We start from the raw sequence: 12,559 nt of genomic DNA, 5'->3' as shown, positions 1-12,559 counted from the left end.
TGCAAGACACCTAAGGCCTCCCAGTGCACCTATTAAGACTTATCCTGGATTAGAGTGTCATCTAAATGTTGAGAGTGTAAGATGGAAAATGAGTCATGTTTCAGAGGTGATGCTCCTGTCTGGAGCTTTGAATAAAAGCTGAAAATGTCATCTGAAGTGGTGCTGACAGACAGCTGTTAAACCCGAACCTAAACACCGCCCCTAACCAAATACTACTGGGTGTAATAGAGCGGCGTGTGTGAGTGTGTGTGTGACCTTCTCTGGTGTCTCGCCTACACCACCTGCATCTGTTCACCGAGCTGAGTTCTGACAAGTCAGGCCCACCAGGGAAAGACTCTCTGTGTGCAGGCTCTGCGTCCAGGAGCTTGTTCAGCAGCACTATATTTCTACAGGACAGTCAGCTTGATCATGTTGCTATTAGTCCTCTCCCCACCTTTGGCTCTCTTGCTTGTCTTCACTTTCCCCAAACTTTTATTTCCCCTTTCTCAAAGCTCTTTAATTTTCTCTCTCTCTGCGTCTCCTTCTCCTCCTCTCTCTCTCTCCAGGAGTTGAACTTAACCTAGGGCGTCTCGTGGTGACAGACTTGACTGATGTGCAGATTTTGTCAGCTCCACCTAAACAAGCACAATCCCCTCTGTGCTGGATGGGAACCTGTCAGCATTTGGCATTTTTAGATGTTGTTTGATCATCCTCTGCACAAGCTCGCCCTCACAGTTCATGTTCAGTGCGTGCACTAAAAATTAGCCCGTAATTATGCCGTTGGCTCAATTGCACAATCAGTTTACCCTGTTTAGAAAATGAAGCAGTCAATATGTTGTAGTTTAGAGTATCTGGTGCAGGATTCCAGCATTTTTAATGAGTTTATTTATACATACAAATTAAAAAAAAACTCCAAATAGAGGAAGAACAGAGGCAAGGCAAGCTATGTAGTGAGGCAAGTACCTAAAGTAGAGCAGCAACTAACAGTTTTTTATATTGTCCTGATTAACAGTTAAGCCAAAAAGACCCAACAGAAAATAGTATGAAATGTCCCCAAAGTCCACCTGACATCTACACATCATTACCAACAATCCAAGACTAAAGATATTGACTTGATAATGATACAAAGTAGAAAAGCCAAAAGAAGACAGTGATTATCATAGATAACAAATAAATTGCTATCACAAAAATCAAAAAGGGTGCAGTGAAAAAAAAATTGTGACGCAGACATTGGTAATTAAAGTGTTGCCATTTCGAAGCGCTTGTATGATGAACTTTACGAATCTAGCCAGTGATCGGTTGCAGAAGATTTAGATACCGACTTTAGATACCGATTAGGCTGCTGGAGCTGTCCGATTATGTGAGACAGAAAAACAGAATCTGTGAGCCTTGGCAGAGAGTTGCATAAACAAACTTTATCTTTAGAGTGAATGGTGGAGTCTAAATTTGGGATGAAAATGCAACACAGAACTTCTAATGCAAAAAGGAAAAGATTAATTAACACTCTTTTTTATCTGTTTATTCCCTGAAAAAACAGCTGCATTGGTAAAAATGTGTGCAGTTGCTTAGAATAGTAATATACAATATATTACAATACATGCATACATTAACTGCTGCCTGAGGAGAAATGCATCCATTTGAAATGCACAGTGTAAAGTGTGAGTTAGCTGTACTTGCACACTGCCTGTTATACTTACAAGACTTGAATACAGAGTTGCCTTGTGGCAATAAAATCTGTTACCTTATCCTTAAATCTCTATCTTGAGCTTCTTGGTAAGGTTTTCCCTCCTCTACACTTTTTACAGGCTTTTCTAGGGTCACGAATTAAACAAATCCTTTTAAAATCAGAATCTAATCTGGCTCTTTAGCTGTCAGCATGTGCGGAAGAAAGCTTATTTATCTGAAACCAGCCGTTTGGCAGCTGTGTTAATGGTAGTGTTAATTTCCTGATGTGATCACACAAAACGGCAGAGAGCACTAGCAGAGAGCAACGCATTGAACCCTCATTTCAGAGTCGTGTGTTTTCATTCACCTGAGGAGCTGATAATCTAAAGTGCTGCAGCGGTTCTGTATTGTTCTGAAGCGCCTTTGCTGTTTAATGTTGAGCCGCGTATACCCCTAGAAAAGTGGAGGCATTAAAGAGAGATGTTCTCTTCAGTTTCGGATCAGTTCTTGAGCCATGAGTGATAATATCAAATGAGATCTTTAAAGAACTGGCGTCAACAAATGCTGATAAACGAGTTTCATGAGCCGGATGAGCAAGAGAGAGGGACAAAATGTTATTTATAGGAAAAACTGACATTAAAACTGCAACCAAGTCGAATGATTGATACAAATTGCATCTATAAACAGGTAGCATGCGTGTAAAACTGAGCGAGCATCAACAATCGACGTTTGATCACCCCATCTAAATGATTACATCCTCTTATAAGTCACACAGTCGGCTCAGCCGTGTGGGTTACTGGTATTAGCGCTCGCACAGCATACAAACACTGAGCGTACACCAGGGACAATGAAGCTGGCTGTTATCACGTCACTGTGGCTCAAGATTATGGCTACGTGATAAGCCTGTAATTACTGTGGTGACACTGATGCATGACATACTGCTCTGTGTGTGTGCAGGCGGGCCTGTGCAAGAGAGGGGAATGTGGTATAGTGTGGCTAGCGGGCTGGAGAAGGTGTCATAAACCACAGGACGTGGAGAGCCATCTGTCTCTCTCTCTCTCTCTCTCTCTCTTTCTCTCTCTCTTCCACACACACATACACACACATGGTGGTAACATGTACAGGCAGGGAGAGACATTAATCATCGAGTTGGAGGAGCTCCCAGGAGCAGCCTATAACCTGCTGATAGAAAACCTGACACACACGTACACCAACACCTAGATTGAAAGTGTTCAACAGGGCATAAAATAAGCTATTTCACAATGATCTTACAATCATCACAGAACAGTGAGATACAATTTGTTTATAGCAGCACACTCCAGTGCTTATTTGCAGTCTATCAGCTGTCCTGTGGGCTGTTTGCTCATCACACAATGTACTCGACAAATGTTAGCAAGCGGTCCAAACATCTGCAGAATTCTGCACTGCTGTCTTTTGGATGTAACACACTACCAAAGCTAATGCCTGGAATAGTGGCCAGGGGTGCTCCGACAGGACAAGAGAAACCCTTTTGTGCTTTAAAAGTGTTTCAAAATAAAATTTCTCACTCTTAAGGTCGATTGTTGAAAGGCCACAGAACTAATCGTTGCTGTCTAGTGAAAACCATGTCATGTGAACCAGTGATATGAAATTTCTCACATGAACTGAAGGCATTTGTTGCTTTATAGGTTGAGAAAATTCACAGATCGCTCATAGTTGCCGTTTTTCCAAGGAATCTTTCTGTAAAGGTTATTATGATTTGTCTAAAAACAGATTCTGGCTCATAGACACCACCACACCATCTGTGTCAATCGCTGATTCTCTGTGAGCTGTGACCTGTTTGTCTGCTGTGGCAGAAGCATGTCGGTTTGGCCAAACCATCCTGAGTCATAATTTTACAACATACCAAATTTAATATGGACAAACATAAAAAAGGAGCCATATGCATTTAATTCAGAACAGATACATGTTGCGTGCACCAGCATGTTAACAGTGATGTTTATTCATTAGACTATTATATAAAACATAAACCCTTCGTGTTAAGCGTGAAGACTCTCAGGTTGCTTGGTATCTTCTGGAGCCCCGGGTTCAAGCAGTTCAGCCAGCGGAGGAGCCTGCACAGCTTCTCCGTTCTTGTCCCTGGAGCTGTAAAAGCTCTTTGTACCTGCTGTTTTGTAAAGTGTTTTGTAAATAATCTTTACTCACTTTCTATACCTTAGCCGCCGCAGAGCTATTCAGCTCAGCTGCTGCTGCCCTCTCCTCTGCTCTCCTTTCTCTTCCTCAATTTCCTCCACAACCACAGAGCTTCATAACCTGGCCAAGAGGGTTACAGTCATGGCAAACAGCTACAATCCCTGGCCTGTGGTAACTCACTCAGTCGACCGAGTCTGTCTCTGTGCCACAGCTCTGTGTGTGTGCTGTGTTAGTCTGTCTTACAACTCAGGGACTCATGTGCACTAACACGCTTGCGCAGCTGTCCTGGCTACCAAAACAAAGAACAGAGAAGCTCGGATTACAACACACACACACACACACAGTGAGTGTGACTTCATTCAAATAAATAGCAACTTAAATAGCTTAATGTTTAATGATATATTAATGTTCTGGATTTCTTATGGAGAACTTTTAACTGTCAGATTGAGACCGAATCGGGACCAGAAGCAATATTTTCTGGTAGCCTTGGTCCTTCAACTGCTTTCCTCTTCTTTCTTGAGTGTGAGGTCAGTGGGTGCATCAGAAGGAGGAGGAGAGAGCAAAAGGACAGAGGAGGGAGGCAGCGATAGACGGTGTGTGCACGTGTGTTTATGACATATTTGCAAAGGGGTCGGCCAGAGTTCCCGTCAGTGAAATGTTTGAGGGGTCGGTGGCAGCATTTACACTCACCTGCCCCTCCAGTCTGCAGGATAGGACAAGTTTGTTTAAAGCTTGAGGTTAAAAGTAAAAGCTGGGGAAGTTGTAAGTCAAAGTATTGCTTATTTTGTTTGTTGAATTTGATGGAAGATAGAAGAGTGTTTTACATTTATGCTTTGGAAAGTTAAGAATGATCTTATGTAGCAAATAAAACTGGTGTAGGAGTTAACTGGATAGAAAATTGGTGAAAGGGAGACTGACAGTGAAATACTATGGCTCAACAAACATTCCTGTGTAGTAATTATTTGGACTTTGTTTACCTGCCTACACACTGTGAATTAAAATCCCAAAATGAAAAGACTGTGATTAATATCCATTGCTTTCTTTACTCTCCTCTTTTCCAGAAAATAGAAGTCAGCGTGTTTAAGCCCTCCGCCTAACGTCCTAATTTCCCAGAGTGGGACTCCATTAGCTACTGTATAATAGATGGCACGAGTGGAGCAAATACTGTTTGGAACAACAGCTCCAACACGCAGTATTAATGTCAGAAAGAATAGGCTGTTACATTAGGCACAGAAATTCCTGTTAGAATCAATAGAGACACACACAAACACACGCTCTCAGCTTCCAGATGGAGGGCAGAAGCAAAGGCCTAAGTGCTAACATAATAACCATTTGATTGGGTTAACAGAGGCAGCTCTGTTTAGGCCTGCCGCATTGCCTCACCGTAATATTAGGTTGTCTGTCTCCTCTTTCACCTCCAGGTTATTGAACTGGCAATATTGGTGAAAATTTACTCCATCGTAATACATGAAGAAGATAGGATGTGCAAAATGTGTTTATAGTTGGCCCCAGTTGCTCTCACACACAGCTAGTCTTTCATTTAGAATTTAAAAAAAGATCATAATTTGCCCCAGGTGACATTTTTTCTCATCAGGAAAAATATACTAATGAGACAGTACTAATCCATCTGTTGAATGCATACAGTAAATCACACAGAACCCACATAAATGCATAATGACATCCTGAATAGAAGTCATCAATCAACGACAGACCGAAGGAGGTTATGAATGTGGACGCCAGTCATCTTGCTTTTATTTTTGGAAGCTGGTAGCGTTTGGCCTGAGGGCAGAATGGTCCATTCTTTTGTGACAATCGCTGGTTTGTGTGCAACCGTCAGAAAATTCAGAAAACCAGACACTTCTTCATTGTATGTATTGGGGTAAAGGATGTCAAGGAGAGCAGCAAATTACTTGAGCTGTGAACAGAGGACTCTGAGAGGCCTCTGCTTTTACTTAAAAGGTGTCAGCAGTTCTGCAGTGTCGTGCTGACAAGACAGACATATTAGAGGATCTCTACATCTTCTCCCTATCAAGACAGTTATGTAGGCCAAGAGACACATTTGCATTTCACTCTAGCCTTGCTAGCATCACTGCATGTTCTGTGAAGGCAATGATAACTCAGAAAAAAAACTGACTCTGGGAGAGACTCTTTGAAGCAGGGCCCCAATTTAGGTCAGCTCAGTACTGTGAAACAACAGCTTTGCCCTTAGAACAAGACAGCAGACCAGCAGCCCCGGTTTATATATTTTCTCTTAGAAAATGAGGTAGAAGCCCCTAAATTAAGCTAAATAGGCCACAAAGGCTCTTTTTGGCAAAAATGTGGCGCATTGCACAGTAACTCTTGGCCAGGTGCTCAAACTAATTTTGTGGATGGATTTCATCAAGCCCAGTACATTTGTACACTCTGTACTTTCACTGTTACACCCATATAATTACATTAGGCAAGTGTTAAAGGACATTTTTCATGAAGCACCTGGAGGCCAATGTTTTGTAATTGCAATACTCTTCGAAGGGTTCATGCACAGGTTAGTACACTTGAGTGAAGCTGTTGTTACCGGCACAGTATATGAGCATCAATACAAAGCTCAGCTTGAATCCTAAGATACATATTTTATATTTTATGAGTCATTTAAAGCGTACATTTCACAAGGTACAAATATGACTACTCAACAGGGCTCAGAAAACATGCTGTGCTCTTCCGCTGTTCTCATCATGCCCTCATGCTTCATCTGCTCACTGCTGTGTGTGTGTGTGTTTGCATACAGGCATGTGTGCAGTCATGTGCCTAAATAAGCCTCAGTGTATGTAGTCTGTTGATCGCCCTCCTTTATAAAAGCATGCATACGTTTTCATGTGTATCCATTTTTGATACGTATACACCACTTTGGCCTTTGGTGCTCTGTCTGCATGCTGTGATGTCCATCGGTGCTTTCTCACAGATAACTGTGTCTATGTGTGACTGTGTTTGTGTGTGCGCATGCAAACATTAGGCACTAGATGTGTAGGCTCTCTCAACAGATGGCCTTTTCAGCACACTTGCCTCTCGGCTAGGGCTCTTGCCAGCCCCCAAAACACACACACACACACACACACACACACACACACACACACACACACACACACTCTTGCACAGAAATACGATTGCAGCCTTCATGCATGCAAACTGTTGCCAGACCAATTGCATAATGTATCATTTTGAGACAACAGACACCCATGGAGGATGGAAATGTGACTGTGAGGAGGAACATTTAGTTAACCATGTTCCACATACTTATATTGATATTTGATTTGCCTTCTAGCCTTTTGTTGAGCATGTGTATGACGGTGCATCGTCCTCACTTATCAGTGAACATTGTGAACATTGCAATAACAAACCAGTAGGGATGCGCACCGAAATCCCTTATTAAACGGACCCTGGGGCTAAATTATTAAAGACTGTTGTATTGATAAATTCTGATGTTACAGATTCTGCTATTGGAGAAATGAAGAAAAGAGATTTCCTATTTTTGTAGGCTACATAAATATGCACCTTTAATCTCGCCAACTCCATTTCTCATTTTGCAATGAGGTTAAGAAATTAGTCTGTGATGCATTGTTGCTGTTCCCAATCTAGAAGAGAGAGCTCTCTCTTGGAGCCTGTGGTATGTGCGAGTGTTGGCGCCCTGCACATGATCCACGCAAGTACACGGACACAGGCACTTCGAGTTACCCACGATCCATTTCACGCATTGTTGTGATCTGGAATGTGTCACCCGAAAATCGTAACACAATGCAAGTGCAAGGTACAGTCTGCAGCTAGCAGGCGCTACAGCATGAAACAGCAAGACAAAGCTGAGCCCTTCTGTTTGGGTTCACCGTCGCTCACGGCAACCATAGAGCTCTAGCTTTGAAGCACCAGCTGAACACGTCCGTATGCGTCGTTATGTGACAGTTTGCCACCTCTTCATTCAAACACATCCCATTGTTTCTTCCTTCTGTGCTGTAAGTACAGCACTACTGTGGTGATGAAGGGCTCTGATAAGCTCAGCATCGCCCCCTTTGGGGCTGACGTTGAGACAGAACACTTACAGACGAAGAGAACTCAAACGTCTGGTCACACTTAGCTTAAGGCGATGCTGTCGATGCTCATTGGCACAAGCTCAACGAGTCTTTGTATGTAAGGGCGGAAACACAAGCAATCCTTTACGCAGCACCTAGTGAAAGTGCATCACATGGAGGGGGAGAGATGCACCGTTTGACTGCCCAGCTCATAGCTCATCTCTCATTGCTCCATTCACCTCAGGTATGTTATCTATGCTAGCAGCATAGAAAACTACATTGATATGGTAATTCCATTCTTAATTTGAACAGAAAACTGAAAAAGCAGTATTGCTAAGAGTAGCGTCATTAAAACAGTAGTAATCCCTACAAACCAGGGGCCGTGACTTTTGAAGCCAAGGTGGCAAAAATATTTGTTTTATATATAATCTATAATTAAAATCTCAAAACAAAAACATAATGGAAAATAAAAGTATACTGTAAAAGAAACGACAAACACACCTGATGGTGGCTGTGGATGGGAAGCTGGTGAGGGATCATGCCCCTAATGCTGCAGTAGCGACTAGTCGTAGTAGTCTGGTTCTACAGTTTATGGCTCCCTTTAGTTATAAGAGCCAGACAACTCGAGCGAATTTCACATTTAGGGAGGAAAAAAATGTTGAGTTTGACATTTTAATAATAATGTGACATATAGTTGAGGGCAGAAATGTCTGATTCACATTTCCCCTGTACACACAGTATTACACCACTCTTTTTTTTCGTTTCATGGATTTCTAGATTTACAAAAGCATACTTGTAGAAAAACATATATACACCCTTACCGCTTCTGTAACACTGCACACTTAGGATTCCTATCACATCTTTGTGTTCATCAAAACAGATCTCATCTTGTCACTGTTTATTCCTCCGAGTGCTAAGACAAGCCTGTGCAGGTATATACTACATATCTCACAGATGGCTGAGTGTTGGGTTTTATTCTGAGTGCGCTCAGTGTGTGTTTGCTGCTTGCTGCCAGTGTTGAGAGCACTTCAGCCGCACCATCCTAACCAGCACTGGCAGTGATTATTGGCTCTTGATTATGGTGGTACGCTAGCATGAAGCCATGTGTTCACCGCAATTTTCCCTCTCATTAATCTGCCACACTCTGTCTCTCCCTCTCTCTGTCTCCCTCTCTCTATGTCTCTCTTTACCCCCACCCTCGCTCCCCCTTCCTCTCCACGGATTCAGGAAGCCTCGTCCCGTCTCCCAGCTCGTCTCTCAGCAGCAGGTAACGCAGCAGTTTGTGTTGCCCTCGCAGCCCAAAAAGGAAAAGAAGGAGAGAGTGGAAAGGGAGAAGGGTGACAGGGAGCCGGCGCTAAAGAAGAACAGTCACAAGAAGATGAGGTAAACAAGCTGACACCAGGTGGAGGGATCAACAGGAATCTGATTTTACAGGGACGCATGGATAAACACTAGGAACTATAGACTGTGTTTGTGTTGCCATCTGACGTTAGGTTGTCATATTTCATAAAGCACTTCAAAAGATCGACTTGAGGAGGGTGGGAAACACCAGAAATACATTTCAAAGCAGTGCCTGGAAGATGCTCTTTGGAGTTTTCATTGAAATTAAAGCAGGCAGATGAAGGGGCTTTTCACTCTTGGGTATATCAAAGGCAGTAATTTGCACTTCTTGATGCAAGTTTAAGGGCTGATAAAAACAAAAGTTCATCAGGATTGTAAACAAATAGTTGTAAAATCCTCTCTAAGCCTTCCTCTTGTGTGTTCGCCAGGCCGAGATTAAAAAACATCGACCGGAGCAGCGCCCAGCACCTGGAGGTGACAGTTGGGGACCTGACGGTCATCATAACGGACTTTAAGGAGAAGGCCAAGCCCTCGTCCACCTCGGCCACGTCGTCCAGCGCCGCATCCGCAGCCGACCACCACAGCCAGAATGGCTCCAGCTCAGAAAACACAGAGAAGGGGCTCTCCCGCTCCTCCTCGCCCCGAGGAGAGGGGAGCTCGGTCAATGGGGAGTCCCACTGAGTCGCCTCGTCAAAAACCTCCAAACGGCCTCCGCCCACATCTCATCTACAAAGCCCACAGGTCACAGGTGGAGCGTCCTGTCTTTACTTTAGAGCTGCACAACACAGACTTCAATTTTTCCTTTGGATATATTGAGTTTCAATAGGAATTGTGACCCATTTGTCAGAGAACAAGTCGCCAACACATCAGATTTGGCTTGATTAATCAGTTCAGAGATCCTCCATAGCACTGGAATTTTGTATTTAGAAAGCAATATCAAACACATTTTGCGCCATCATTTCAGTTTTTAGTGATCTACATTTTTACTTGGACATTTGGTGTAATCAAAGGGATCTCACGTGCTGTCCAAAGCTCGCAACTAGAATATTTAATTTTATTCGGACAAGGAACTTGTTCATCTGAATAAATGTTCGGGCAAACTTTACAGTCCTGATCCTTCAGATGCACCTGCCCATTCAGGTTTTTTTTTTATTTTTATTCAACAAAATGTGCAGCCCCACCATCTCTCAGTGGCCTGCAGAGCGACCCATTCTACCCCCATGTGGAATTTTTAGCCTCCGTTTGAAATATTTACCCACCTGCAACAAGCCTGAACTATCTATTGTGTCCCTGCTCTGAGCCGTCATCCTCACAGCGAACCTTTGCTCCTGATCTCGATAGTCCGAGCTTTTACTTGTGGACTGCCTCTGCTGTGGAGTGACTTTTTTTGACGCAGCATAGAGGCTGTACTCCCACCGGCATCATTTGGTGTTTTTCAAGCAGGTCGTTATGGTCAGGTGGTGCTTGTTATGACTGAAGAAAGGATAAAAGCCCTCTTTTAAAGATGTGCAGGAAGGTATAATATGATTTTTAAAAGGATAATACCGGTGTTTTTGTTGCCTGTTGGTGCCAATAATCAGTGCTGCCCCTGCTTTACATCAGTTTTAGATACAATAAGGGTTTAGGTTTTCTATCTTCTGCAGCCATTCATTTTGTACAGCATGTATAAAAAGCTACAACAGACGCAAACCTGCATTAAGTGATATTTTTGATATAAACATAGGATCAGATTAATGTGACTCCAGCAAACTAGTTAAGACAAGCTGTCGTCACACTAGCTGGCCTGCATGAAATGAAGGAAAGAAGAAAGTCTTTACCAGCTACTAGCTAACTAGCTCCTAGCTACAGACCAAACCAGAGCTAAACACTGGATAGATGCTGGGTTAAGACTGGTCAGAAGGCCAGAAACACTCATCCAAAAGGGATGCTCGTGTTGGTGAACGACTGCTAGATATGCAGGTAGGCAATAACATTTTAGCCATAATAGGCTAAAATCTGTCTCTCAGGGCTTTGGGGTGAGTTTGCAGTCTCGCTGTACTCTGTCGCTTTCAAAAATCACTTAATGCAGCTTTAAAAATCATCCAAGCGTTTTAATTAATTAACCTTCGTGCTTGTGTCACTAATCACTGACATTCTCCATGATGATGTTACAGAATGAGATTTATCTACGAAAACATGGTAACAGCTCACCTTACAAACGCACATGATCATGTTTCTTTTTATTTTCTCAAACGAGCTAAATTCAGTAAAGACAGTAAAGTTTGTTTCAGAGAAGTTTGAACAGAGGAGTCGATTGCACAGTGACCGAGGAACTGTCAGCTGAACGGATTGGGTGGTTAAGACGCCTGTAGCTGTAAACAACACCGGTATTCTCCTTTTAACCTCTGCTGCACAAACAGGGCTGCTCAGCGCCGCAGTGGGAAACCAGAGGCTGCTCGGACCGTCCTGCTCCCACAGTGGATCCAGCTCAGATACAGCACGGTGCAACGAAGAGAAAAAAAAAGAAGAAGAGAAAAAAAAAAAGCTTTCACTTCTGGACGTGCACATTTATCAGCTGTACAGGTGATGGACGGCGGTGACGGACTTCAAAAACTGTTTAAATTCCTCCATTTTGATGTAGCAAAGTGGGGGAGCTTTAGAATCTACTAAACTCCCAGCAGAACAACTATAGATCAACCTAACTACACAATAACTTATAAAACCTGTAGAGTACCACACAGATATGGATATTTCTAAAATATTGTACTACAATGTTTTGATGTGGTTGTATTATCCATCATACCAGTGTTATTGTCGAGGTTTTTACGTTCACATTTTAGCACAGATCCTGAGAACTGTCATGGCATGATAATATTATGGTCTCAGTATATTGTGGGACAGGCTATGTCTTAGTTTTAGCATCATTTAATGTGTCGGACACATACTCTCATAGGTTCACTGCACTAGCTGGGACTAGGTGTGGACCCACGGCGAGAACTGTTCAAACAGATCATTTGTTATTTGGTTGTGGCAAATATGGAAAGACACTTAAAAATATGTTGGTGTCACTTGTTGATATTTTCTTTTGGTTTTGCTTTGCCATGCTCAATTGTTTTGAAATGTGTACATTTGTTTATTACATGTCTGAATAAGAAAATAACAAAATTCAAGCAAAAAAAAAAAAAAAAAAGTCTGTTCTCATGCATACAATCCTCTTTTACTTTCTCTCGCACAACAGGTGCTTTTTGTGTTTTCACTATTCCTCTGATGGAGCTTCAGAGGAGTTTTTGTTGTGTCCTCAGCTCCATCTGGTGAAGAACTGAATAACTGCTGCTTCTCTTCATCACAGAACATGCAGGTTTAGAGTTTATTTAACAGAGCAGAAC

At 42.6% G+C, this 12,559-nt stretch overlaps 1 protein-coding gene across 1 annotated transcript in view; it reads left to right on the top strand.

Moving 5' to 3' along the window:
* LOC139221876 (YY1-associated factor 2-like) overlaps window positions 1-10,257 on the top strand; it is a 13,817-nt gene extending 3,560 nt beyond the window's left edge. The window contains exons 3-4 of the mRNA XM_070853823.1: window positions 9,081-9,236; window positions 9,623-10,257. Of these exons, the coding sequence (XP_070709924.1) occupies window positions 9,081-9,236; window positions 9,623-9,875 (409 nt within the window). The 3' untranslated portion in view covers window positions 9,876-10,257. The remainder of the gene's footprint in view (window positions 1-9,080; window positions 9,237-9,622) is intronic.
* The last annotated feature ends 2,302 nt before the right edge of the window (window positions 10,258-12,559 follow it).

This window comes from Pempheris klunzingeri, chromosome 22 (genome assembly GCF_042242105.1).
Source record: "Pempheris klunzingeri isolate RE-2024b chromosome 22, fPemKlu1.hap1, whole genome shotgun sequence".
In the NCBI taxonomy this organism is placed as follows: domain Eukaryota; kingdom Metazoa; phylum Chordata; class Actinopteri; order Acropomatiformes; family Pempheridae; genus Pempheris; species Pempheris klunzingeri.
The sequence above is the reverse complement of the archived record's forward strand: the minus strand, read 5'-3'. Positions and strand labels throughout refer to the sequence as shown.